Consider the following 25,039-nt stretch of genomic DNA (forward strand, 5'->3'; position numbering starts at 1 on the left):
CCCTAAGTGGCCAAGTAGACTAACCATCCCGGGAATGAATGTTCCGCGGCCAAAAAGAGCCAACGAGGTCCACCGGCAGCCAGGGATAGGAGTAGATTCCCACAGTTCCGGGAACGGAAGGGTGCGTCCAGGGGCGGGGCGTGTGTGGCAGTTCGCGCGAGGTCCGCTCCCCAGCATTCTTCGTCCGAAGCCACGCCCAGACTTCGCGCTTGCAGCGGGTCGGCCCTGTCGGATCGCCGGCGCCGGGCGGGGCGGGACAAGGAGACAGCTGTTGGCTGGAGGGCTGCGGGGGGCGGGGCGCACGCGCGCCAACGCTTCCTGGTCCCGTGCTGTCTCTGCGCGCGCGGCTGGTCGGCCGGCGGCGGCGCAGCACGTAGCCGTAGTGGCAGGCGGGGGGGTATGCCGGCAGGGAGGGGGCTGGAGCCAGGCCGGGCTGGGCCGGGGCTGTAATGACCCTGTTCTTCGCCGCGCTGTTGGCCTTGCTGTTGGTTGCGCTGTGCGCCCTCTTCCTAAGCCGGTGAGGGGAGCCCGGCTATGGCAGGGTTGCGGCAGGGAGTGAAAGAGAGACTGAGGAGGGGGCGCGCGCTGTAAAGAGCGCGAGCAGGGGGAGGCAGGAGGGAAAGGGCTGGAGGTGACGGTGCGCGGGGGGCGGGCCAGGGGGTGGCGGGGGAGGGGTCGAGCGGGGGCGCAAAGCTGGAGCAGGAGCGGAGGATCTGGGAGCCGGGGAGACTGAGCGAGAAGGCGAGGCCTGAGGAGATGCTGAGCCTGGGAGCTGAATAGGGGGATGGGGGGTGGGTGGGTGTTTGTAAGGAGCCTAACTCAGTGGTCTACCTTTCCTGCTCTACATGCCCCTGGGTGTCCCCTTCACCGAGCGCAGAGGGCATCTGCAGCCTTGCCCTAGGAAGCCGGAACAGGTCTGGCCGTCTAGGGGAGAGCGGCATTTGAGGTGGCCGGGTGTGACCCCCACAGTGCCTTCTTACGGACACCTGTCTGGAGGGCGAAGACAGAGATCCTTTGGGGAGCGTGTAATGGCACATCTGACACGGCTGCCTGTACTTCGACTCCTGTTGAGACCTACTTGTGGGGTTCCTAAAGATTTGAAGGGTTTCTTCCTTTGTCCCTAACTTAGCAGGTGGAGTTTAGTTTGTCTGATTTCATATGGGTGGAGAGGACACTCCGAGTTAGAGTTCTGAATGTATGTGACAGAGTGGTGTTTTGGGATACAGGAGAGTTGCCCAGAAGACCCATCTTCAGGACTTGACCCTTTGCAAGGGCTTCTAGGACCAGCAAGGGGTGAGGGAAGCCATAATTGGGAGAGGATCCTATGAACTCACAGGGATTTTTCTGCAGGTGGCTTGTGGTCCGGTTGGCCACCAAGTGGTGTCAGCAGAAGCTGCAGGCGGAGCTAAAGATTGGCTCCTTTTTTTGGATACAGAATGTCAGTCTTAAGTTTCAGCAACACCAGCAAACAGTGGTGAGTCTTGGGGAACTCTCTGGGTATGTGTGTGGGGTTGATCCAGCTGAATTTCAACTTTTAATTTCCTTTTAAAAAAATTTCTGGTTGGCTTTCCTAGTTAACCCAGTCTTGCCACCTCTTTGCCAAGATGATCTTATAGTTTGGGAACACTGGGATTGATGTAAGTTGTTCAGTTAAGAATGCTTATCAGTCACAGTGTCCAAGGCACATAAAAAAGATACAGAAGTAAAGCACAAAACAAAGATAACAGGAAATAGAAGAGCTTACTGCTCTAATTTAAGAGCAGAAACAGGGCAACCTATCCATAAAAGAGAATTACTAACATCATTGTGAGGAGCAGGATATAGTGCTGAAGAGAGAAGCTAGTTGAAATGGAATGGAGGGTATTTAGTCGAAGGGCTGTAGCACTTCTTTCTTTTCCTAGAACCTTTCCTGGCTTGTCAAGCTGCCTGTGCATTACGTAGCAGCTAATGTACAAAGCTTTCTCCCGTACTGTTTTAGGAAATTGATAGCTTGTGGATTTCCTGCAAACTCCTTAGCCACGATCTGCCGTGAGTACCCTATATCCTCACCCTTCCTTTGGAGAATATTTTGGGTTTTGGTTTGTAGAATGAGACCTCACAATCCAAGAAGGAATGTGGGTTCTTGGCTTGGTGTCTCCTGGTTAGCCTGGAAGCTACTATCTTTGTGAGACATATTGATAAGTACTATGAGACTATCCTCCACGATTTGAGCTACATTTTTAGGGAGAATAGAGAGAGTGGATGTGAGGGAGGGGAAGAGAGTGCTATGGAAAGGATGAGCCTGATGGCAGTGAGGTTCTCTTCTGGGCAGACGCTATGTGGCATTGTGCTTTGGAGAAGTGCGTATCAGAACGGACCTGCAGAGGGTTTCTGGCCTGTTTGCTCCATTCTCCCAGAGCAGTGGGGTGCACCAAAAGGAGCTGTCCTTTAGCCCATCCTTACTGAGGATCTTCTGCCAGGTGAGACTACTCCCATTTTCTGGGACTGCTAGGAATGGCTGGCTTTGGAGTCATGGGTGGGTTTTTGTTCTATTTGTGGGGCATAAGACTAAAAGCTGCCTCTTATTCTTTCTCTGCTGGAAAGGAAGAGCAGTGCCTTGACGGTGATTATTGTTCCTCTTTGGTTCTTCCAGCTATTCTCCATTCACGTAGATTCTATAAACATCATGGTTCTCAAGGTGGCTACTTCTGAGTCCTTGTGGCATATTCAGATCAGAGAAAGCAGCTTTCTTTTGGATAGTGATGGAAAAAGGTAAACACTGGGTAGAAGAGGGTCTAGTGGTCCCATTCTTGCTTTATAGCTATTTCAGAGTGGGTGGATGTCAGGGTCTTCTTATCAAGGTGTAAAGTTCTCATTTTGTGCAATTTGAGGAGGGGCTATAAGATTAGGCACTGCTGTTTGCCTTGTCTCTTTCAGCCAACAAAGCTTGATTGAAGGTAAATGGTGAGGACAGTGGCCATATGCTCTTAATATTTTTCCTTTTCCAGACTAAAATGTGAAGTGAGCCTAAGTCAGATCAACAGCAAAGTTCTAAAGAGTGGCCAGTTGGTGAGTATGCCGTGATCATTCAGATGCCTTGTTTCCCTCTGTGCATAAGATATGAAGGACCTTAGGGCTTATGTTCTAGATTCGGTGTCCTTATGGAGTTCCCTCAAAGTGTCGTTCCAGACCACTGCATTTTGAACCAAAACCCCCATACTCCATATACATACACATCTTAAAAGCTTATTCTTTCTGCAGGAGGACACCTGCCTAGCAGAGCTCTCACTGACCCTAAAGCTGTGTCTAGAGGTGGGCATCAGGAGTTGGCAACTGAAGGCCATCACTGTGGATGTGTGGACACTACATGCTGAACTGCATGAGGGCTTCTTCTATAGTCAGTTGTTGCACCAGGGCCCAGGCCTGGCACCCAAACCTGTTCCCTTTTCAGGTAAATCCCCAATCAGTGAGCTTCTTAGCTGTTATAATCTCAGGTTATTTTGGAAGTAGGGAAAAATAATAGTGGTCTCACTACTCATTTAGGTATGATTTGTTAGTCACTATGGCCTGGGACCCTGAGGATAGTTAGAGGAAATAGGGCATTTGCTTGTGGTAAATGGAAAAACCAACACTTAGTGGATAATTATCATGAGTTAGGCCTGTACTACTTGTTTTATATATGTTCTCTCACTAAATCCTCAGCGATTCACAACTGAGGACACTGAAGCATAGGAAGAGTAGACATATATCTTGACTGAAGTCACATAGCTAGTTGCTAGGAAAAATGGGGTTTAAATTATTTGGCCCTAAAGTCCATTTTCTATTATACCAGTCTCCTCTCCATACTAGTTTTTAGACTCTGGAGAAGGAAGTACAAGCAGCTACCTGAATCTCTGGGATATTTGCCTCGTGGCCTATGATTGGCATTTGCTTAGCTTATTTTATGTGGGAGATTTTGGCCAAAGAGAGCAGGGCATTTGGGGAGACTTGAGTGTTAAGGATTGATGGTCCTTGTATTATTCATTCATGTTTTCAGAGGTGACAGAGAACTTGGCTGAGCCAACTCTGCCTGGCATATACCTCCTTCACCAGCTGCCAGACCAGGTCAAGGTGAAGATGGAGAACACAAGTGTGGTGCTGTCCATGAATAGTCAAAAGAGGTGAGATCTTTTCTGACACAGAAGTGTAGAGGGTGATAGTTGGGAGCTATACACTGGGGTCTCAATAACCAGTCTAGCAGCTGCACTGAGCTTGTCTGTGGGGTGAAAGGGCATTCCACATATTTCTGAGTTACAGTCTGTCTCTGGTCCAGGCATCTGAATTGGACACTGAAGTTGTTGCATTTTCTATACCACCGTGATGAGGATCAGTTGCCCCTTCGAAGCTTCACAGCAAACTCTGATATGGCACAGATGAGCACTGAACTCCTACTGAAAGGTTTATGGGTGGGGGTGCTGGTACTTAAGAGAGAATGGGAGGGACCACACAATCTCTTTCTCTGTGTGCTACATAGTCTTCTTAATTTATTACCAGTGGGGAGGGGAAGAAGGGAATATACTGAGAGAAAATGGCCCCCAACTCTTTTAAGTGTTAGTAACAGTCTGTTCATCTCTTTGCCTACTTTTGATCCTTTCCTAGTTTTACCTTTTGCCCTTCTAGTGTTCTTTGATCTACCCTCTGCCCTTACAGATGGGTTGTTGCTGTCCCAGAGCCGCCAGCGCATCGTCTGCCTCAACTCCCTCAAAGCTAGTGTGCAGGTGAGATGATTGTGGTACTAAGAATCATTCCTTTGTCTCTTCTCTTTCTACATCATTGCATTATGAGGTAAAACCCAAGCCCTTAGTTCTGGTGGTCTCATTTCCAGGTGACCACCATTGACCTCTCAGCCTCCCTTGTTCTGAACACTTGTATTATTCATTACCGGCACCAGGAATTTTCTCTCTGGCTGCACATGCTAGCACTAGAGACTCAAGGGTCTAATTCATCTGTTCTTAAGCAAAGGAAAAAAAGGTCAGTGTAATCTTTTTCAGCCACTATTTCATCAGGTGGATTCTCCATAATTCTTTCGGTCTAAAGTGGCATTTTGTGTGAAGTATGTATTTGACTGTTTTTGATCTTTCTAAATCAGTTTCAATGTCCCAGTCTCAATAGCAATCCTATTTTATATATCTTCCCCATTAGATTAGACTCTATGGTAGTAGGATGATGTTCTCTTTATTTTTATGTTCTCATTGCCTATCACAGTGCCTTATTATACAAAGTAAACGTTTGTTGAACTGAACTTAAATGATAAACAGTATCTTGTCTGCCTCAGATTATATAAGGTCACAGGTCATATCAGCAGTGCCATATATCTCTTTGTGTAGTGCTTGCATTGTGTCCCATTCAGAACTTAAGGTTAATGACTTGGAAGTGATGCTCTTTGGTTGTATTAGTTTGAATTATACAGTATTTGACCTATGAGATGGCAATTTCACATGGTTCAACCTGATATCTTTCTGGCATTCCTGCAGATTCACCATTGGGAGTAGCAATGAACTGATAAGTTCAGTCTTTTATTTTCTAGTTGCATTTATTTCTGAGAATAACAATAAAACTCACCCTGACTTTTGAGAGCTTCAGGAATCTGTTCCATGATAAGAAGCTATAGTTCTTTATCAAACAATGATGTCTTGTCCTATGCAGAACTTTCCCCCAAATCCTGGCTCCCATCATCTTTAGCACTTCCATCTCCAATGTCAACATTTCCATTCAGCTTGGAGATACACCGCCCTTTGCCTTGGGATTCAATTCCATCTGTCTGGGTAAGGCTTTGCGATGGAAAAGGAACAAGAATCTATCCATTAGTGGAGCTGGGCCCAATCGATGGCCATAGTGGCTCCATATAACACCTCTCTTCCACCTTCTTTGTTTAGATTACCAGCACCTGAGGCCACAAAGTATCCATCAGCGGGGCGTCCTAACTGTGGACCACCTCTGCTGGCGTGTGGGCAGTGACTCCCACATTCAGCGGGCACCCCATCCACCCAATATGCATGTTTGGGGCGAGGCGCTTGTCCTGGACTCCTTCACACTACAGGTAGGGAGGGACTTTGGTGAATAGGGGCCCATGTGGTTTCCTTATTCTGCCATGCTTTGGAGCATGGTGTGCCTTTCTGGCAGCAGGCAGTGTATCAGGGCATTGCAGAATTGTGTGTCTGCATGTTCTTAATGGGGTCCCTCTGTTACTTTTCTAGGGTAGCTATAACCAGCCTCTGGGCCTGTCCAGCACCCAGTCAGATACCCTCTTTCTTGATTGTACCATCCGAGGGCTACAGGTAGAAACATCAGACATCTGTGCCCAATGTCTCTCTCGGATCTTATCCTTGATGGGCCCACAATCTGGAAAGTCAGCAGTCTCTAGGGAATCTTCATTTGGGGAATCTGTGTCATTACTGTGGAAGGTGGACTTGAAGGTGGAGGACATGAACTTGTTCACCCTTTCTGCCCTGGTTGGTAAGTAGGACAGGCAGTCTATATGCTGGTTTGGTTCAGTCTGTTCCTTCTCATTTAATGAAGCTGATTATCTGGAATTTTTCTAAGTTAGAGGCTCAAGATGTTGGAATGTCTTGCATAACTGTTTGGCTTCTTGATATTTCTTAAGAGCTTACATAAGGTAAGCATTAAGCAAGATTTGTAAGAAAAAGACAGCCTTGATGTCTGATCAAGAGAATGAGATGCATTTTTTCTTAAATGTTCTTGTGTATTTAGTTCCAAAGAGTAACTGGTGTATCTCTGGGCAATTCGTAAGAGTTAGGGAACTTCTTTGGCCCTGCCAAATCTAGTTAGGTTAAGATGGGAAAGGAAAAATTTCCCTAAAACATGAGGGATGAACATAGGCAGTTGCGGGGAATTAAGATAACTAGAGTGAAGAGAAGAAGGAGAGTGAGGACTGAAGTTGCTATGAGAGCTGAGAATCAAGGCTGACATGGTTTCTGGATGTTAGGTGCTTCAGAGGTCCGACTGGACACACTAACTGTCCTGGGAAGTGCCGAAACCTCCACTGTGGGTATTCAAGGTCTTGTGCTTGCACTGGTGAAGTCAGTCACAGAGAAGATGCAGCCCTGTTGCAAGGCTCCTGACATCCCTGCTCCAGTGCTCAGCCTCTCCATGCTCTCCATCACCTATCACAGCAGCATCCGCTCTCTAGAGGTAATGATTGTATGCGGTGATGGAGTCAGGTTGAATTTTCCCTAGGTTTAAAGCATTTCCCAGTCTTTCGAGTCATGTGAAACTTATTTATGAGAAATACAATATCTGATGTTCTTTTTTCTGTCTTGTTTTGAACATTTTTAACTCATTATTAGGCAACTTAAAGTATGTACAAAACTAGAGAGAATATATGAATTTTCACGTATTCATATTCAGCCTCAATAATTACCAGTTTATGATCAGCTTGTTTTATCTATACTTCTGCCAGTTGCTCCCACCTCTGGCTCTGGGATTATTTTGAAGCAGATACTAGACACGTAATAACTGTATATATTTCAGTGCATAGCTCTGAAAAATAAGGGGCTTTTTAAACATCAAGATCTTGTGTCATCAAGAGGCTGGAAGAGATCTGAAGATGGAGATGCTGGCAAGTTTTGAGAGGCTTTCCAATATCTTTCTCAAGGTATTAGATGGACATGGGGCTCTGTTAGGAGAGTGGGCTATCTTCCTGTTTGTTATACTTCAACTTCTTTTGGAAACTGAGGAGTTTCCTTTTCAGAGGCCAGACTGAAAGGAATTTTTCTGTACTGAAATTAAAATTTTCCGTCTGCGTAGCTGTTCAGAATTGACTTTGTTTTTCAAGCTGGCAAGGACTCTGCTCCCTTCTTTGAGGCATACTTTCACATAAGTCCATTGCTGTTTTGACTTGAGTGGTCAGTGGTTTTTATTTTTAAAAATTTAGTTAAGATGCAATGAAACATTTTCAGATCGATTGTTGCAGTGGTTATTATACAGAGTGTGGCTATTATAGAAAGATAACTCATGAGTAGAAACATAAAGCCAAAAGATTTATTGAGTACATGCTGTATATACCAGATGTACTTTGGTAGATAGCAAAGAATTAAAACACATAGCCTCTCTTCTCAGACAATTTAGAATCCAGTTAAGGAGAAAAAAAGTGTGAGTGCTCTTACGTGTAAACTGAGTAAGAACTGTTTGCTCAGCATATTAGTGCTAAGGGGGACAAGGCAACGGGGTAGGGTAATTTATATTTTTATTCAGGAACGACTTCTACTTCACTTCTACTTCACTCTTGAAGGTTCAGCACTTCTCATGGGTTTTCCTGGATGATATTTTTGAAGTGGAGATGGTTCTTGAGTCACGTATGCATGTACAATAATCTCTGCCATCTCTCCTGTTCTGAGACATGGTAATTGACAGATTCTTTTCTCTTGCTCCCTAAAGGTTCAGTGTGGTGCAGGGCTGACCTTACTCTGGAGCCCACCAGATCACATGTACCTGTACCAGCACATCCTCGCTACCCTGCAGTGCCGAGACTTACTAAGAGTTACTCTGTTTCCTGAGACTGTTTCACTCCTTGAACTAGAGACTCCAGGGACCATTTCTGAGCCTGAAGGCCATCCCCCTGAGCCATCTCCACCAAAGCGGCTGCTAAACCTGACACTAGAGGTGAGCACAGCCAAGCTGACAGCTTTTGTAGCTGAGGACAAATTCATTACCCTGGCTGCGGAGAGTGTATCGCTGACCCGGCATGGGGGTTCACTGCAGGCTTACTGTCCAGAGTTGGCTGCTGGATTTGATGGCAATAGCATTTTCAACTTCAAGGAGGTGGAAGTGCAGCTGCTGCCTGAGCTGGAGGAGATGATCCTCCACCGGAACCCCTTCCCTGTGCTGCAGACCCTCCGGAACCGTGTTTGGCTGCTCTCCCTGGGCTCAGTCTCAGTGGAGTTTCCTTATCAGTATGATTTTTCTCAAACTTTGGATGAGGCTGTGGGAGTTCAGAAATGGCTGAAGGGGCTGCATCGAGGAGGAACTCGTGCTGTGGCCTCTTCAAGCTGTGCCCCACTCCCACCTGATCTACTCTTGAAGGTTCAGCACTTCTCATGGGTTTTCCTGGATGATGTTTTTGAAGTGAAACTTCGTGATAACTATGAACTAATGAAGGATGAAAGTAAGGAGAGCGCCAAAAGGCTGCAGCTATTGGATGCCAAAGTGGCTGCCCTTCGGAAGCAGCATGGGGAGTTATTGCCAGCCCGCAAAATTGAGGAGCTCTATGCCTCTTTAGAACACAAAAACATCGAAATCTACATCCAGCGCTCCCGTCGTCTCTATGGCAACACACCCATGCGCCGGGCACTACTCACTTGGAGTCTGGCAGGGCTAGAGCTAGTGGCTCTGGCAGATGCATCCTTCCATGGGCCTGAACGTGTGGTAGAGCAGGTTCGAGAGCTTGATCCAGGCAGCCCTTTTCCTGCTGAGGGAGTAGATCTTGTTATTCATTGGTGTCGTATGCTCAAGTGCAGTGTCAAGACGTTTCTGGGTAAGTTGTAAGGAACCTCCTTATTTGCAGAGCCTGGTGTTTGCCCTTGGAGCTCCAGGCAGCTCTTTGTTTTTACAGAGGAGCTTGGTTATATTGGAGACTGTGGCTATTTTTGGATGGGCGTGAGATGGGTGGGCTCCTCTTCCCTTTCTTTGTTCCTGAATTTCACCCTGAAACTGGTTGGCTAACATAAAAGAACAACTAACACAGTCATTTTCAGAGTTACTGCGTCTCCTCACCATCTGCTCAGGGTGTCTATGCCCTTTTTCAACTTTGCTACCAACTAACTACCAGCTTTGGTCTCCTAGATGACTTTGTAAAATGGATGGATAAAAATAGTAGCAGGGAAAAAAAATGCTTGAGAATGCCGAGATGGTCCCCTAAATAGCCAGTGTGTACCTTTCCTACAATAACAGTTCGGATAAGAGACTATCCTCGGTACCTGTTTGAGATCCGTGACTGGCGGCTGATGGGTCGACTCGTGGGCACTGAGCAGAGTGGTCAGCCTTGCTCCCGTCGGCGTCAAATCCTACACTTGGGGCTTCCGTGGGGTAATGTGGCAGTAGAGAGGAACATGCCCCCATTCAAGTTCTACCATGACTTCCACTGTGAGTAGAGAAGGGCATTTGGTTTGGCTGAGGGATGTTGTGATGGCTGAGATGGAAGATGTTTCTTCCTTCTGTAGAGAAGGAAGAAAAGAGGGATATAGTTGTGTAACAAGCTGTACCTTTGCCTCTATATCCCAGCGGAAATCTTCCAGTACACAGTGGTATGGGGCCCATGCTGGGATCCAGCCTGGACACTGATTGGCCAATCTGTGGACCTCTTGACTAAGCCCTCAGCTGACCCCAGCCCACCCTTGCCTTGGTGGGACAAGAGCCGTCTTCTGTTCCATGGGGACTGGCACATGGACGTTGAACAGGCGAACCTGCACCAGCTGGCTACTGAGGTGAGGGTCCAGAGAAGTTGTTTTCTCATTTGGATGGTATGGTTGGGGCTTATACAGCACTTGGGGGAAGGGAGAAAGGTACTGATTTGGGAGATGAGGGTGATACTTTTATCCATATCTCACCAAGTTCTTGTGGGGGATGGCTATAGGATCCTTACAACACAACAGAGAATATGCACTGGGAATGGAGCCACCTATCTTTTCACTGGAAACCTGGTCAGTTTGTGTTCAAAGGTGATTTGGATGTCAACGTGAGAACAGCCTCTAAGTGAGTGGAGTGATGGGTGGGACCTTAATAGGGTGAGGGACTCAGGGTGGATGGAGAGGGGAAGAGCCAAGGGGCTGCAAGTGACCAGGACACTGAGGACTGGGACTCTTCTTGTGAGGCAGGTATGATGACTGCTGTTTCCTTCACCTGCCTGACCTCTGCATGACACTGGACCTGCAGTGGCTGTGCCATGGGAACCCCCATGATCACCATAGTGTCACTCTTCGGGCCCCAGAGTTCCTGCCTGAGGTGCCCGTGGGCCAGCTCCATGACTCCTACCGGGCCTTCCGCTCTGAGAACCTCAATCTCTCCATCAAGATGGATCTGACTCGGCACAGCGGGAGTGAGGCTTGGGTCTGGGACAGTGGGGAGGAAAGGCTGGGAGGATGGGCTTAGACACTGAGGAGTTCAGCTTAGTCCTCTGGGGAGGAGATAGGGAAAGGGCAAGGGAGGATTTGAGTTAGCACCTTTTTTTTGAAGAGGGTTGTTGGAAGCCAAGAACTTGGATCTTTGAAAGGAGAGGGTGTTGGGTATATTGAATATGGAGCCGAATGCTGTTTAGGTTTTTAAACCTCTAACCTTAGAGGTTTAAACCTCTAACTTTAAACCTAAAGTTAGGGAATGGTTTAGCTTCATCTCTATATTTTAACCATAGCTAGGAATTTATGCTTTCCTTTGCAGCAATATCCCAGCCCCGAATTCTGCTATATAGTAGTACCTTGCGCTGGATGCAAAACTTCTGGGCAACTTGGACTAGTGTCACAAGGCCTATCTGCAGGGGCAAGCTCTTCAATAACATGAAACCCAGCAAGAAGAAACTTGGTCAGCACTACAAGCAGCTTTCCTTTACTGCACTCTTCCCCCAGCTGCAGGTCAGGCTCTGACATCCCTGTTGACATCTTCAGTTCTGTTCCCTTTCCTTAATTTACTTATTTTCTCATATCCGGTCTCTTAATCATCTCTCTCATGCCATCTTCATTCAATGTTATGCTCTCTTGTTGCCAGGTGCATTATTGGGCCTCATTTGCCCAGCAGCGAGGCATCCAGATTGAATGCAGTCAGGGCCATGTTTTCACTCGGGGAACTCAGCGGCTTATACCTCAAGGTACGGTCAAAAATTCCCTTTATTTCTCCTAGCCTATTCCTTGTTCTCTTTCTTTTTCTCAGTTCCCTTCCCTTTCTCTCTGTCCCATACATTTCTTCTGTACTGGTCTGCATGGGTTCTGTATGCCTCCTTTTCTCAGCGGGCACAGTGATGCGGCGCCTCATCTCTGACTGGAGTGTGACCCAGATGGTCAGTGACCTAAGTCAGGTGACTGTTCATCTGATGGCCTCGCCCACTGAAGAGAATGCTGATCACTGCCTTGATCCTTTGGTAACAAAGACCCACCTACTGAGCCTGTCCTCCCTCACCTACCAACGGCACAGCAGTCGCATGGCTGAGGAGGTACCGCCTGACACAGTCTCTTTATTACCTTATTTGTATTGGTAGGTGTTTTAGTCTGCTCAGTTTGCCATAACAAAATACTATGGACTGGATGGCTTAAACAACAGAAATTTATTTCTCACAGTTCTGGAGGCTGGAAAGTCCAAGATCAGGGTGCCAGCATGGTCAGGTTCTGGTGAGGGCTCTCTTCCTGGCTTGTACATATCTGCCTTTTTGCTGTGTCCTCACATGGTTCCAAAAGAGGGCACAAACTCTCATGACCTAATCTAAACCTAATTACTTTTTGAAGGCCCCATCTCCAATATCACATTGGAGAATATGGCCTCAACATATGAATTTGGGGTGGACACAGTTCAGTCCATAGCACATGGTAATGTTCCTAACTATATCCCAATCATATGTGTCATTACTTAAAGATGCACTTGCTTGTATCAGCTGTATGAGCATCTTTTTTTTTGAAAATTCTTTTTTTCTCCTTCTGAAGATAGTCTCTTGCCCTTCAGGATATAGAGTACAACTTTTTTTCTAGTACCATATTTGCTGTCTTTTTCCCCCAATTAAGGAAGAATTTTAAGTTGAAATTCTTTGAGTCATTTAAAATACAGTGGGTATAGTCAGAGTGTAATCTAATATACATGCTCAGACCACTTAGTTTTTCTTTTTCCAGGGCCGTCTTGTCTCCCCCAGAACAGGTTTTTTATTCAACAAGCTTGTTTTTTATCTTTGCATTTGTAGTCTGGAGGAATGGTGGGAATTTTCATGCTACCTTGAGGTTCTTTTCCTGTTTCTTAGGAGCTCTCTACTCGAGTTGGGGATCCTGCCTTTCACACACACCAGCTGCACTTGGTAGATTTACGGGCTTCCTGGACAACTACCAATCGGGACATTGCCTTTGGTTTATATGATGGCTACAAAAAGGCAGCTGTACTCAAACGTAATCTCTCTACTGAGGCCCTGAAAGGGTTAAAGATTGATCCCCAGATGCCAGCCAAAAAGCCAAAGCAGAGTGTCCCCACCAGTGCCCCAGCCCCACCACCTCCTGTCAGTACTCCCAGCTTTAGTGGACAGCCTGATAAGGGGTCATCAGGAGGTAAGCTGGGAGAGGTGAGACTCCAATGGGTTAGGTTTAAAATATGTGCTTGGACAGGAGTTTGAGGAGCACTAAATCATGTCTGGTTCTGTCTAGGCATAGAGATGAAACTATTATTTTTCCATTTAAGCCATGTAAGTCTTAGATAGCAATGATAAAGGGCATTAAAGGGTCTGGTCCCGTGGCTAGGAGAAGGATCAGGAAAAAATGATGGGGCCAACTCAGGATGAGTAGAGGAAAGCAGCAAAGGATTAGAGAATTGTTTTGTGTTTCAATGAATTATTTTGTTTAGTCAAATATTGAGTACTTAACAGGCACAAAGCGCTGTGCTGGGTTCAGTGAGGGATATAGAATGTAGACATTCTACTGGCCTCAAGTTTATTATTTGGATGAGCTATGATTAGTTTATTCATTCAATCACTTATTCTTAGATTCATTTTAGCTTTATTGAGGGTTTATAATGTACCAGACTTGACCCTAGACATTAGAGATACAAAGATGGGAGGAATCTCAGAAACTAATAGACATGCAAATTATTTTATTATGAAAATGCTCAAGAAAAACATGTTCAAGAAGAAAGTATTTAAATCAACATAGAGAAATCTAGAAAGCCTTCACAGTGAAGATGATAGTTGAGAAGGGTCATAAAAGATGAGTAAGAGTTCAATAGGCAAGGAAAGAGGAGAGGGCATTTTAAAGGGAGGGAATAACAAGTACAGAGGAATGCAAGTTCATGATGAGTTTAAGAACAGGGTAAAAAGTGATAAATGCCACAAGAGAGAAATTAAAGACAATGGAAGTTGTTCTTGACTAGAGTGAGGGAAGGAGTGCAGTCAGGGAAGGTTTTATTGAGGAAATAGCATTTGATCTGGACCCTGAAGGCTTAGTATGGATTGAACATGTGGAAATGGGAAAGAAGGGCATCTAAGGCAGAATATCTTGAATAGGAGTGGAATTGGTAAAGCTCAATACATTCAAAGGAGATTGAACAATTTGGTTGGCATAGAGAGTAGCTAAAGGAGAGAAGTGAGAGAAGATGCTGGAAAGGAAAGTTGGAGGTAGATCATCAAAGGCCTTTCATACAAGAATGAGTGTTTGGTCATCATTCAGCAGACAATGAACTACTGAAGGTTTTTGAATGGGGTGTCATGATTAATTTTACTTTTAAAAAGATAAATCTGGCAGCAGTGCAGAGGAGTACTAGAGAAGAAGGAACTGGAGGTGGGGGACAAATTAGGAAACTATTTTGTCTCAACAAGAGGCAACAAAGGCCTGAACTAGGTACAGAGTGGACTAGGGAGAAAGCGAAGATGAGGCTAAACAGATTTGGGTTGTTGGTTTGGACATACTGAGTTTGTGATACAAGTAGTACATCAGGGTAATGTTTAACAAACAACTGGAAATGAGGGTCTAAAAGCTTAGGGCTAGAGATAGACCGGAGAGTTTCAGCATAGAGGTAAGAGTTAATGCAAAGGGGATGATAATAGGTGCTTACTGTGTGGCAGGTACCCTGCAAAATACTTTTATATATTATTCCATTAAATTCTCTCAACAATCTTATGAGATAGTTACTGTTATTTTATGGACAAGGAATCTGAGAACATGGAGAGGTTAAAGCAAGCTGCTGAAAATCACAACTGGCAGAGATAGGATTTCGAACTAAGGCAGACTAGCCTAATTCTGGAGACTGTGCTCTTAACCATAACACTGTTAGATGAACTCATGAGAATAATGAATAAGAGAAGGGAACATGCCAAGAATAGACCTTAGGAGATACTTATTTCTGAGGCCTGGGAGAAGGAAGAAGGTGTAGAGGCATAATCAGAGGAAGTAGTAGAGCTAGAACACAGTGGCACTGATTGGTTTCACATGGAAAGGAGCGGTCAACAAACAAATAGCATTTAAAATAATATGAAATGAAAAATATAAGGAACAGAAAAGGGGAGTGGGAATCCTAGAGTAATATAAGGAACAAGAAAGGGGGTGAGAATCCTAGAGTAATCCAGAGGTGGATATGCCTAAGAGAAAAAATGCTACCACTTACATAGCATTTCTGTTTTCCTTGGGAACCTGTTACTTTTATTAGTATTGAGGAGAAAATGAAATGACAACCTTTTTTTGCCCTCAGGGGTTGTAGGGTGGGGTAGATTGGAGTTGTAGGTTGGAAAGAATACATTCTAGCCTTTACCTAGCCAGAGAAATGGAAGGAAGGTCAATTTGGATGTGTTCCCTATTTCTTTGAGACTGATGTCCCGCTTCCTCCTTCTCTGCCAGGTGCCTACATGTTGCAGAAGCTGATTGAAGAGACAGATAGATTTGTAGTGTTCACAGAAGAGGAGTCAGGTGTGAGTGATCAGTTGTGTGGCATTGCTGCCTGCCAGACGGATGATATATATAACCGAAACTGCCTTATCGAGCTGGTCAACTGCCAGGTACCATCTCTTTACCAGAGCACCCCAACATTGAGCTAGATCATAATCTTATGTGTTCACCTTCCCCCACCTCTAAATACGAATGGGTGGATAGAGCAAAAAATTATTCCTTCCAGCAAGTATCATGGATAATATCTAAAAGCCATCAGTGTTCGTTCACTCAGTAAGCCAGAGTTAAAATCCAGCTGTAGTTATTGGTACAATCCTCTCACGAACCTTCTCATTTTCCTTGGTAACTTGGTCCTGTGACTGCTTCTGTCTCTGGCATAGATGGTTCTTCGTGGAGCAGAAACAGAAGGCTGTGTTATTGTGTCAGCTGCCAAAGCCCAGCTGCTGCAGTGTCAACACCATCCAGCCTGGTATGGTGACACATTGAAGCAAAAGACATCTTGGACTTGCCTATTAGATGGCATGCAGTACTTTGCCACCACTGAAAGCAGCCCTACCGAGCAGGATGGCCGACAGCTCTGGTTAGAGGTTAGTCAGCAGGGCTGGGAAGGCCCATTATATCCCATTTCCCATAATTGGCCTCTTCCACCAGAATAGCTGCAAGTTTCTTGACAATACCTATTGGCTACCAGTTTAACAGAATAGTGAGACTGACAACACCTCAAATGTAAGAACTGTAGGCAGTTTTTTTTTTTTTTAAATCTCATGCTGTTATATTTCATTGCAAGGGAGATTTTCATTTCCCAGTGCTAGGATAAAATAGGTTGGAACTTGTTTTTGAAAAGAATACTGACCCCTATTAATAAGATCACACTAATCAGCAGACAGTCGGAAAACAGGCAGTAAGTCAGAATTTTAGATACGCTCTCTATCTGTTCTTTCTCTGATCTCTTCTTATGAAGATGATTGAGTGGTTGTTTCAGCAAGGCAGTAAGGATGAATAGAAAGATTGCTTGTCTAGGAGTCAGATTATATGAAGTCTAATGCCAACTTTGCCACTATAGCAGCATTAGCCTTTGGGCAAATGATCTTTGTTTGTAAAATAGAGTTCTAATACTTCACCCTCACAAGATTGTTGAAAAGATCAAGTGAGAAAGTACTTTGAAAAATATAAAGCTTCATTCAGATGGAATGTAGTCTCATCGTTTTTTAAAAGTAGTATGTCTGGGGAGGTTTGTGTGTCAAGATAATATTTTTAGATGGTGAGATTGTGAGCAGTGGTTATAAATTTTGAGCTTCTTGGTAAAACCAAATTTGCACTATAATGTCTAGAACATAATATCGGAATTATTAGGAGATCTACCGATTATGACACCTACCTAGCCAATATTTTGCATTGTTATTACTTACTTTTAACAGGTGTTATGTGTTCACATTGTGCTGGTCATGGTACACCCAAGAGTTACTAGATCTAGCTATGTTCAATAAAGACTGATGTGTGAATATCATTTGCCATTATACTTAATGGGGATAAAGCTAACCCCTCTTCCCTGGCTCATGCCTCTTACTCCAGTGATATTAGGGCTCAATCCAGGCAACCTCAAATGTAATTATTTAAGAGGTAATAAACACTTAATCAGATGTCAGGCCAAGTAAGGGTCAAGTTACTGGTAATATGAGAGGTCATGCTGATATATTACAGCTGTGGTTCAGGCAAGCAGTGCTCTTTACCAGTAGTGCCAGGAGGTAGGCACAGAAGATATGCATTACTCACACAGAGGAAGGCAGAATGAGCTATGCAAGGTCTACCTATCAGGCATTTTCTGAGCCTCTGCTTTTAGGCATGCCTTCTTTTGCAGGTAACCCCTTTTTTCCCCCCTTAGGCTATGATAGTAATATTAGAGTGGAATGTCCTTGGTTTAGGTGGGAGGGACTTTGATCTTGCCTTTCCTACATAAATTTTTTTGAGCTTGGCAGATCTGTTTATTGTCTTCCATATCACTCATTCTGCAATTCACTTTTCAACTAGGCAGAGAGAGTCAAAAGAATTCAGTCTTCTTTCATGGCAACAGTGCAGAGTGGTTATCTGAAGACAGAAAACAGCAAGAGCACAAATACATGAATACCAAACTGGGTGGGAAATTTTGATTTTGATGAAAATTTTGCCCATGATACGATTTGATTTTTGATAAAATTTAACATAAAATTTACCCTCTCAACCCTTTTTAAGTGTATAGTTCAGTGGTATTAAATACATTCATAATGTTATGCAATCATGACCACAATCCATCTTCATAACTCTGATCATCTTGTAAAACTGAAACTATACCTGTTAAACTGTAACTCCCCACTTCTCAGTCTTTGGCATCTACCTTTCTACTTTATGCGTGTATGGTTTTAACTGCTCTTAAGTACCTCGTATCAGTGGAATTATGCATTATTTTTGTGTGTATGTTACTGCCTTATTTCACTTAGTGTAATATCCTCAACGTTCATCCATGTTGTAGCGTATGTCAGAATTTCTTTTTTAAGGATGAATATTATTACATTGTAGGTATGTACCACATATTGCTTATTCATCCATTGATGGACATGTGTGTTGCTTCCATATTTTAGCTATTGTGAATAATGCAGCTATGGACATGGGTGTACAACTATCTCTTCGAGTCCCTGCTTCCACTTCTTTTGGGTATATACCCTTAAGTGGAATTACTGGATCATATAGTAGTTCTATTTAATTTTTTGAGGGACTGCCATACTGTTTTCCTTAGCGGTTGCACCATTACATTTCCACCAATGTTGCACAAAGTTTCCAATTTCTGCATATCCTTGCCAACACTTGTTGTTTTCCATGTTTTTGATAATAGCCATCCTAATGGGTGTGAGATGAGACTTGATTTGATTTTAACCTAGCTTGTTTTTCTAGCCTGAGGCCTGCGGGCCTGGCAAAATGTGCATGTAACTCAGTTGGGTTTGGGGAATTTGGGTGGTTTGGGTGGTTTGAGCAGTTTGGACCAGGAGAAAGACAGTATGTCTTCCATCTCAGGAGATCTTTCAAACAGTTACAGGAAGGGGAAGTCTAAATAGTATAACTACTTGCACCCAGTCGGCCAGGACAAACTACTAATTCCCCAGGAGTTAAAGGTGCCTGTATCTCATTCTTTAGGTGAAGAATATCGAGGAGCACCGACAGCGTAGTCTGGACTCTGTGCAGGAGCTGATGGAGAGTGGGCAGGCAGTGGGAGGCATGGTTACCACCACCACAGGTCAGCTCTTCCCTCTTCCCCATCATGTGGTTAGGAGCAGATGTATATCCCAAAGGAGCCTTATTTTCTTAACTACTCTTAAGATCAGTATATGCTGGAGTAGGATCATTTTGTGTTAGGCTAGGTTGAAAGCAAGTGTCTAGAGTTCTCTAGACATCACACACAGCTAGCTGGGAGGCTCTCACAATACCTCTATTGAGAATATCTTTTTCTTTTCTCTACCATCTCTTCCCAGATTGGAACCAGCCAGCTGAGGCACAAGCAGCCCAGCAAGTCCAGCGGATCATTTCACGCTGCAACTGCCGAATGTACTATATTAGTTACAGCCATGACATTGATCCTGAGCTGGCAACTCAGATTAAGCCACCTGAGGTTCATGAGAACCAGGAAAAGGAAGATCTCCTAAAGAAGCAGGAAGGTAATTAGAGCTTGAAAGTCTTTTAGGAGCAGACTAGGAAGCTTGTGAAAGCTTCCTAGTCTGCTCCTGAAACACTTTCTTAAGTGGTTTTATTTCCTAAGTGGTTTTCAGACAGTAGTGTTATTAAAGGTTCCACTCTGCACTGGGCATTAACATTTCACTTTGCTCTGCATTTTGTAAGTTCTATGATAGAATAACCTGTACTTTTGGAGGAAACTGGAAAGAATGGGTATTGTTTGATTCTGAAATAAGCAAACATGTTTCTACCCGTGAGCATTTCTCACCAAGCCCGTTCTATGGGGTTAACTAACAGGAGTGGTTCCAAATATGGGTTAGGAAATGGGGTAGATATTTAAGTGGAAACTTGAGCCTCTTATTTAGCTGCTTATAATTACCTAGGGGCTGTGGATACCTTCACCCTCATCCATCATGAGCTGGAAATCTCCACCAACCCTGCTCAGTATGCCATGATCCTGGACATTGTCAACAACCTGCTACTCCATGTAGAACCCAAGCGGAAGGTGAGCATGGGCCCCTGTAGAATGCCATTTAGCCTAACAGGAACCCCTTATCTAGGAAAGGTCCAAGTACCCCTGAGACTATAGAGCTTACTTGTTTTTCTTGGTCAGTTCTCTACTGTCATTTAAATACCTCTAGAAATAGTAAGTACTCCCCACTTCCATCATTCCTACCCTGTGGGACTGGCTTATTGTGAAATCCACATTGCCAAATCTGCATTGGCCTACCCCTTACTCTTGCTGCTAATAGTGACAGATAAAGGTGAGCTTTCCAAAAGAGATCCCCACTTATTGTTCCTTTCTCTATTTCACTTTACTGTAAGACTCGTCTATTAGAAAATCTTGTTCATTTCCTTTTCCATTCCTTTAGGAGCACAGTGAGAAAAAGCAGCGTGTCAGATTCCAGCTTGAGATTTCTAGCAATCCAGAGGAGCAGCGCAGCAGCATATTACATCTGCAGGAGGCTGTGCGGCAGCATGTGGCCCAGATACGGCAGTTAGAAAAGCAGATGTATTCCATCATGAAGGTAGTGACCCGGGCAGTCTTGAGGACCAGGAGGTTTCCTAGGACAAGGGAGATCTCCTCTCAGTTTCTCCTGTCCTTGCTCCCTAGTCTTTGCAGGATGACAGCAAGAATGAGAACCTGTTTGACCTGAACCAAAAGCTTCAGTTGCAACTAAACCAGGAGAAGGCCAGTCTACAACTGGAAAGTGAAGAGCTTAATATTCTCATCAGGTGCCACAGAGCATTCTTTCCCTGTCTTTTTCTAGTTGCCAGCTGCAGTCAATTTCTCTTCTTTGCCCATGTTCTGATAGTCTTTAGATTTAGTGTACATTATCAAAGGATGATGTAGTAGATTTCAGACACCTCTTCCTGAACGAGCCTTACTGGACTTAGCCAAGAGGTTGAGAACAGGAGAGCTCTTCCATTGGATCATAAATAGAGTACCTCCTGGGAAACGAGAAAAATAGATAGTTGGAAAAGATCACTTTTGTGGTCTTGATACTGTGCAGCTAATATTTTGAAAATAATTTGAAGTTGATTAGTAAGGAACACAACTACAGATATAATTGTAGTAGGAAGAGAGAAGCTGTAGAACTGAAAGATGGGATTGTGTTCCCGTGGCCCAGGGTATGAGGAGTAATGAATCCTGTGAAAAAAATTTAGAGAATAGCTGTTCCAGAATGGGTCTATCTCTGGATTTACCCCCTGCATCATTCTAGAGCATTCCACCTCACCCTCAACCTGAGTGCTATTGCCCTTATTGGCTTTGACCCTAATGTTCATTTATAGATGTTTTAAGGATTTCCAGTTGCAGCAGGCCAACAAGATGGAGTTGCGAAAGCAGCAGGAAGATGTGAGTGTGGTCCGTCGCACTGAGTTCTACTTTGCTCAGGCACGATGGCGCCTAACAGAGGAAGATGGACAGCTAGGAATTGCTGAGCTAGAGCTTCAGAGGTTCCTCTATAGCAAGGTATTGGGTATACACAGTCACACACGTGCAGCTGTATTGAGAAGCACTGACCTATCTCAAGAGTCTAACTCACAAAAAGATTTTAAAAAAGGGACTAATTATTATATGACTATTAATAATAGTATTAAAGATTATTGAAACGAGCAGAGTTTCTCTTAGATACATCTGTTTGTATTATTAAATAATACAGATACATAGATGAGGTTGATCAAATACTTCCCTCCTTGAATAAGAATATCCCTAGAAATGTGACCCATAGAGTCATTTGTATTCTTCAGAGTCCTACTTGGAATAGAACCATTAATTCTATACTGGCATTCAGCTTTACTGCAATTACCCATGGCATAGAGGAGAGGACATTGTTCATTACCTGGCACACCCCCACCCCTGATGTTTGGAAATGAATGAGACTACTTTTGAATGTCACAGTGACTGGGAAGCACTACTGGCATTTAGTGCCCTGGCCAGTAGCACCCATGAGAAACACTGGATTAGAGAATACATGAAGTTGAAAGAGATATCAAAGGTTGGGATTAGGCATATGGAGAACCTGAAAACAAATAGGATATGTAGCAATTCTCTAGCAAGCTCTTGAGAAAAGCTTATAGTGGATTGGGGTTGGGGTGGGGAATCTGTCTTTATAGGTGAATAAGTCTGATGACACAGCAGAACATCTTCTGGAATTGGGCTGGTTCACTATGAACAACCTCCTTCCCAATGCTGTCTACAAGGCAAGTTTTATTTTCCCATTCCTATCCCATTCATAACTTCCTAGCACAGAGCATTTGTAATGGCCCTTCCACATAAACGCACTACTAGAAACAGTGTGGTGGTATGAGATGGTGAAAGCTTGCCCATCTCGGCAAGACCATTGCTTCTCCCATCAAGTCTGCAGAGGAGTTTTAGGTTGATTTATCACTCTATCCCGCAGGTAGTCCTGCGGCCCCAGAGCTCCTGCCAGTCTGGGCGACAGCTAGCCCTCCGCCTCTTCAGCAAAGTCCGGCCCCCTGTTGGGGGTATCTCTGTTAAGGAGCACTTTGAGGTTAGTAAACAGTCCTTTGGGGACCCAGGAACAAAGGGCAGTCAGAAGCTATCTGTGCATTATATTATGCTATTAGGGGTAGGTAAACTGAGGGATGATGTCTGAGCTTAATTGCTTCTTCAGCCTTTTTCCTCTTTAGGTGAATGTGGTGCCTCTCACCATCCAGCTGACACACCAGTTCTTCCATAGAATAATGGGCTTTTTCTTTCCTGGACGAAGTGTGGAAGATGATGAGGTTGGTGATGAAGAAGATAAGTCCAAACTGGTGACTACTGGTGAGAACTTTTATGGTGGAACTCCAGAGGACTAGAGTAGCAGCCTCAGACAACTGAAGCTTGAGAGAGAGGACAACAGCTGGTGTGCTTGCTTTTTCATAGGAATACCAGTGGTGAAGCCTCGGCAGCTGATTGTAACAGATGATGCAGCAGCACTGGGCCCTGGGAAGGGTGTGGCGCAGGGCTTGAATCGGAGTTCTGGGGTCAGAAGATCATTTCGCAAAGCCCCTGAGGTACTGGGCATTCCCTTGATGTTAGAAAAAATCAAGAGTCCTGGGGTACTTTGGCTTGGCTGGGGATTTCTTCTGTCGCCTTTGAGTCTACTCCAGGGGTGAAAGGAGATGAATATCTTTGGGGTCCTAAGTTTCTTCTGATGGTTTTAGGAGCTCACACTCCTTTCTGCCTTTTCTAGCACCCTGTGGATGATATTGACAAGATGAAAGAGCGAGCAGCCATGAACAACTCCTTCATCTACATAAAGATTCCACAGGTTCCACTGTGTGTTAGCTACAAGGTTTGCTCCTCCCCAGCACTTTCTAAAATGTGGGAAGGGAACCAAATAAGATCATCCGAGATTAAAGACAGGGAGATAGTCCAGCTTGTGAAGGTGGAATATGGGTGATAAATCTTTTTCCTCTGCTCCCCTCAGGAGTTAGTATCATTACTAGACTGAGGTAAGGAGAAATTATCTATAGGTTGCTGCTACAGAAAGGTACTAGACTTGGACTCAAGTACTGGTTTGGACTTAAAATGGCAGCTGATGTATTTTTTTCTATCTTCTTTTCTCTCCCCTCCCCAACCTTCCATTGCAGGGTGAGAAGAACAGTGTGGACTGGGGTGACCTTAACCTGGTGCTGCCCTGTCTGGAGTACCACAATAATACATGGACATGGTTAGACTTTGCCATGGCTGTCAAGAGGGATAGCCGCAAAGCCCTGGTTGCCCAGGTATTCCAGCAGAGTTCATGGCTGTTTGGTTAGCAGGGGAAGGCAGGCAGATCCTCTGCTCAGGATCATCTCATTGTAGGATGTATTAACAAGCAGCCAGCCTTGGGATGGGGCAGGTGAATGAAGTGAGCTACTTCTATCTCTGACCCTCTATGTCCTTGCTTAGGTGATTAAATTGAGTGTTTACTGTTTCACATGTTAACTACTGTTGATTTTTAGGGAACTGAAGGTTTGACATAACTAGGTTTAGCATGGGTTCTAATTGGACTGTAAGCCTCTTGAAAGCAGAGATCATTTTAGGATTTGAATTGCCTCATTGTGCCTTTATGTAAGTTTAATAAATCTTTATTGACTTGGTTCATTGCGATTTGTTCCGCTTGTCCCACTAATATTTACCTTCCATTTTATTCCTGTCAGGTAATCAAAGAGAAGCTAAGGCTGAAACCTGCAACAGGATCTGAGGTCCGGGGAAAGCTAGAAACTAAATCAGACCTCAACATGCAACAGCAGGAAGAGGAGGAAAAAGCCCGGCTCCTCATCGGTTTAAGTGTGGGCAACAAGAACCCTGGCAAGAAGTCCATCTTTGGCAGGCGCAAGTGATCCAGCAATCCGAGAGTGGCTGCAATACAGGATCTGACTGGCTTAGGCCCCAGGGACTTGTGGGATGGGAGGCGCTTCATTTCATCCATCAGGATTTGTGGGGGTTAGGAGCCCACAGGGTACTGCAGATAGAGGCACTGCTCTTTAGCACTTGGCCTGAGCATGGTGGATAATAATGCTGAGTTCTACCTTGCACTCATCAGTGGCAGGCCCAGTGCCAGAGAGGCATCAAGAGAGCAAGACCCAGGGAACTGCCCCAGGACTAGGAATTGGTTCCCTTGGGGTTAACTGAAAGGGTGGGGGACAATTCTGATCAAGTGTGATAAATTTTTATAGACATATATATATAAATATATATATTTCCTAAATGTAACTTCTTTCCCTCTGTGCCAGAAACTTGGGGGTCAAGGGAGGGCTGGTCTTCTGTCTCTCATTCCACTGCCTTGTATGAAAGAGGTATTAGTGTTCTGGGGGGAATTAGCCTCTCCCCAATATGTGCCAAGCTTACTTGGGGAGATGGTAATAGGAGCCAGGGCTGGCCATGGGTCCTTTTGGGGTATGCCCTGGAGAATGGTAAGAAAATGATTTAAAGAGAAAAAATATATTTTAAATTTGATGCTGGTTTTTTGTGTGTGTGTGTGTGTGTATTGAATGTATGGGTTCAATTTGTGTGTATCTTTCCCTCTCCATCAACTTAAGACTCATCCTCTAGCTGCCACTGTAATGAGAGTGGCCTCTTCTCTTCTGTCTGAAATCATATCACAGATATTTCCCAGTTCTGGTGTGACACTGGCCCCATGCTAATAGTTCTCTGCACATTTTAGTTTTGGCTGTAAACCTTAACCCGGGGTGATAGGATTTGGGGATAAAGGTGAGGTTTGGCTGTGTCACTTGCATCTCTAGTTATGAACAGC

At 44.6% G+C, this 25,039-nt stretch overlaps 1 protein-coding gene across 6 annotated transcripts; it reads left to right on the forward strand.

Moving 5' to 3' along the window:
- The first annotated feature begins 340 nt into the window (after window positions 1-340).
- On the forward strand, window positions 341-24,741 carry KIAA0100 (KIAA0100 ortholog). 6 transcript variants are annotated; one of them, XM_011359967.2, is made up of 40 exons: window positions 343-517; window positions 1,351-1,474; window positions 1,979-2,028; window positions 2,312-2,459; window positions 2,633-2,751; window positions 2,988-3,048; window positions 3,241-3,430; window positions 4,016-4,139; window positions 4,292-4,416; window positions 4,669-4,736; window positions 4,844-4,989; window positions 5,665-5,783; window positions 5,895-6,058; window positions 6,216-6,474; window positions 6,965-7,170; window positions 8,416-8,640; window positions 8,740-9,511; window positions 9,928-10,119; window positions 10,258-10,460; window positions 10,610-10,728; window positions 10,851-11,071; window positions 11,410-11,600; window positions 11,734-11,833; window positions 11,973-12,175; window positions 12,968-13,265; window positions 15,540-15,697; window positions 15,968-16,174; window positions 18,753-18,852; window positions 19,088-19,270; window positions 19,670-19,791; window positions 20,159-20,314; window positions 20,401-20,522; window positions 21,081-21,261; window positions 21,906-21,992; window positions 22,193-22,303; window positions 22,443-22,578; window positions 22,681-22,811; window positions 22,991-23,092; window positions 23,391-23,525; window positions 23,943-24,741. In XM_011359967.2, exons 1-40 carry the CDS (start codon window positions 450-452, stop codon window positions 24,123-24,125), a joined length of 6,609 nt encoding a protein of 2,202 aa, XP_011358269.1. In that variant the 5' UTR covers window positions 343-449; the 3' UTR covers window positions 24,126-24,741. The 6 variants fall into 6 exon arrangements, 4 of the variants coding, with proteins under 4 accessions (XP_011358268.1, XP_011358269.1, XP_023386344.1 ...); XM_011359966.2 differs by having other exon boundaries at window positions 341-517; window positions 8,416-9,511; XR_895866.2 differs by having other exon boundaries at window positions 8,416-9,511; window positions 22,427-22,578.
- The last annotated feature ends 298 nt before the right edge of the window (window positions 24,742-25,039 follow it).

The sequence above is a fragment of the Pteropus vampyrus genome, unplaced genomic scaffold (assembly GCF_000151845.1).
Source record: "Pteropus vampyrus isolate Shadow unplaced genomic scaffold, Pvam_2.0 Scaffold50, whole genome shotgun sequence".
In the NCBI taxonomy this organism is placed as follows: Eukaryota; Metazoa; Chordata; class Mammalia; order Chiroptera; family Pteropodidae; genus Pteropus; species Pteropus vampyrus.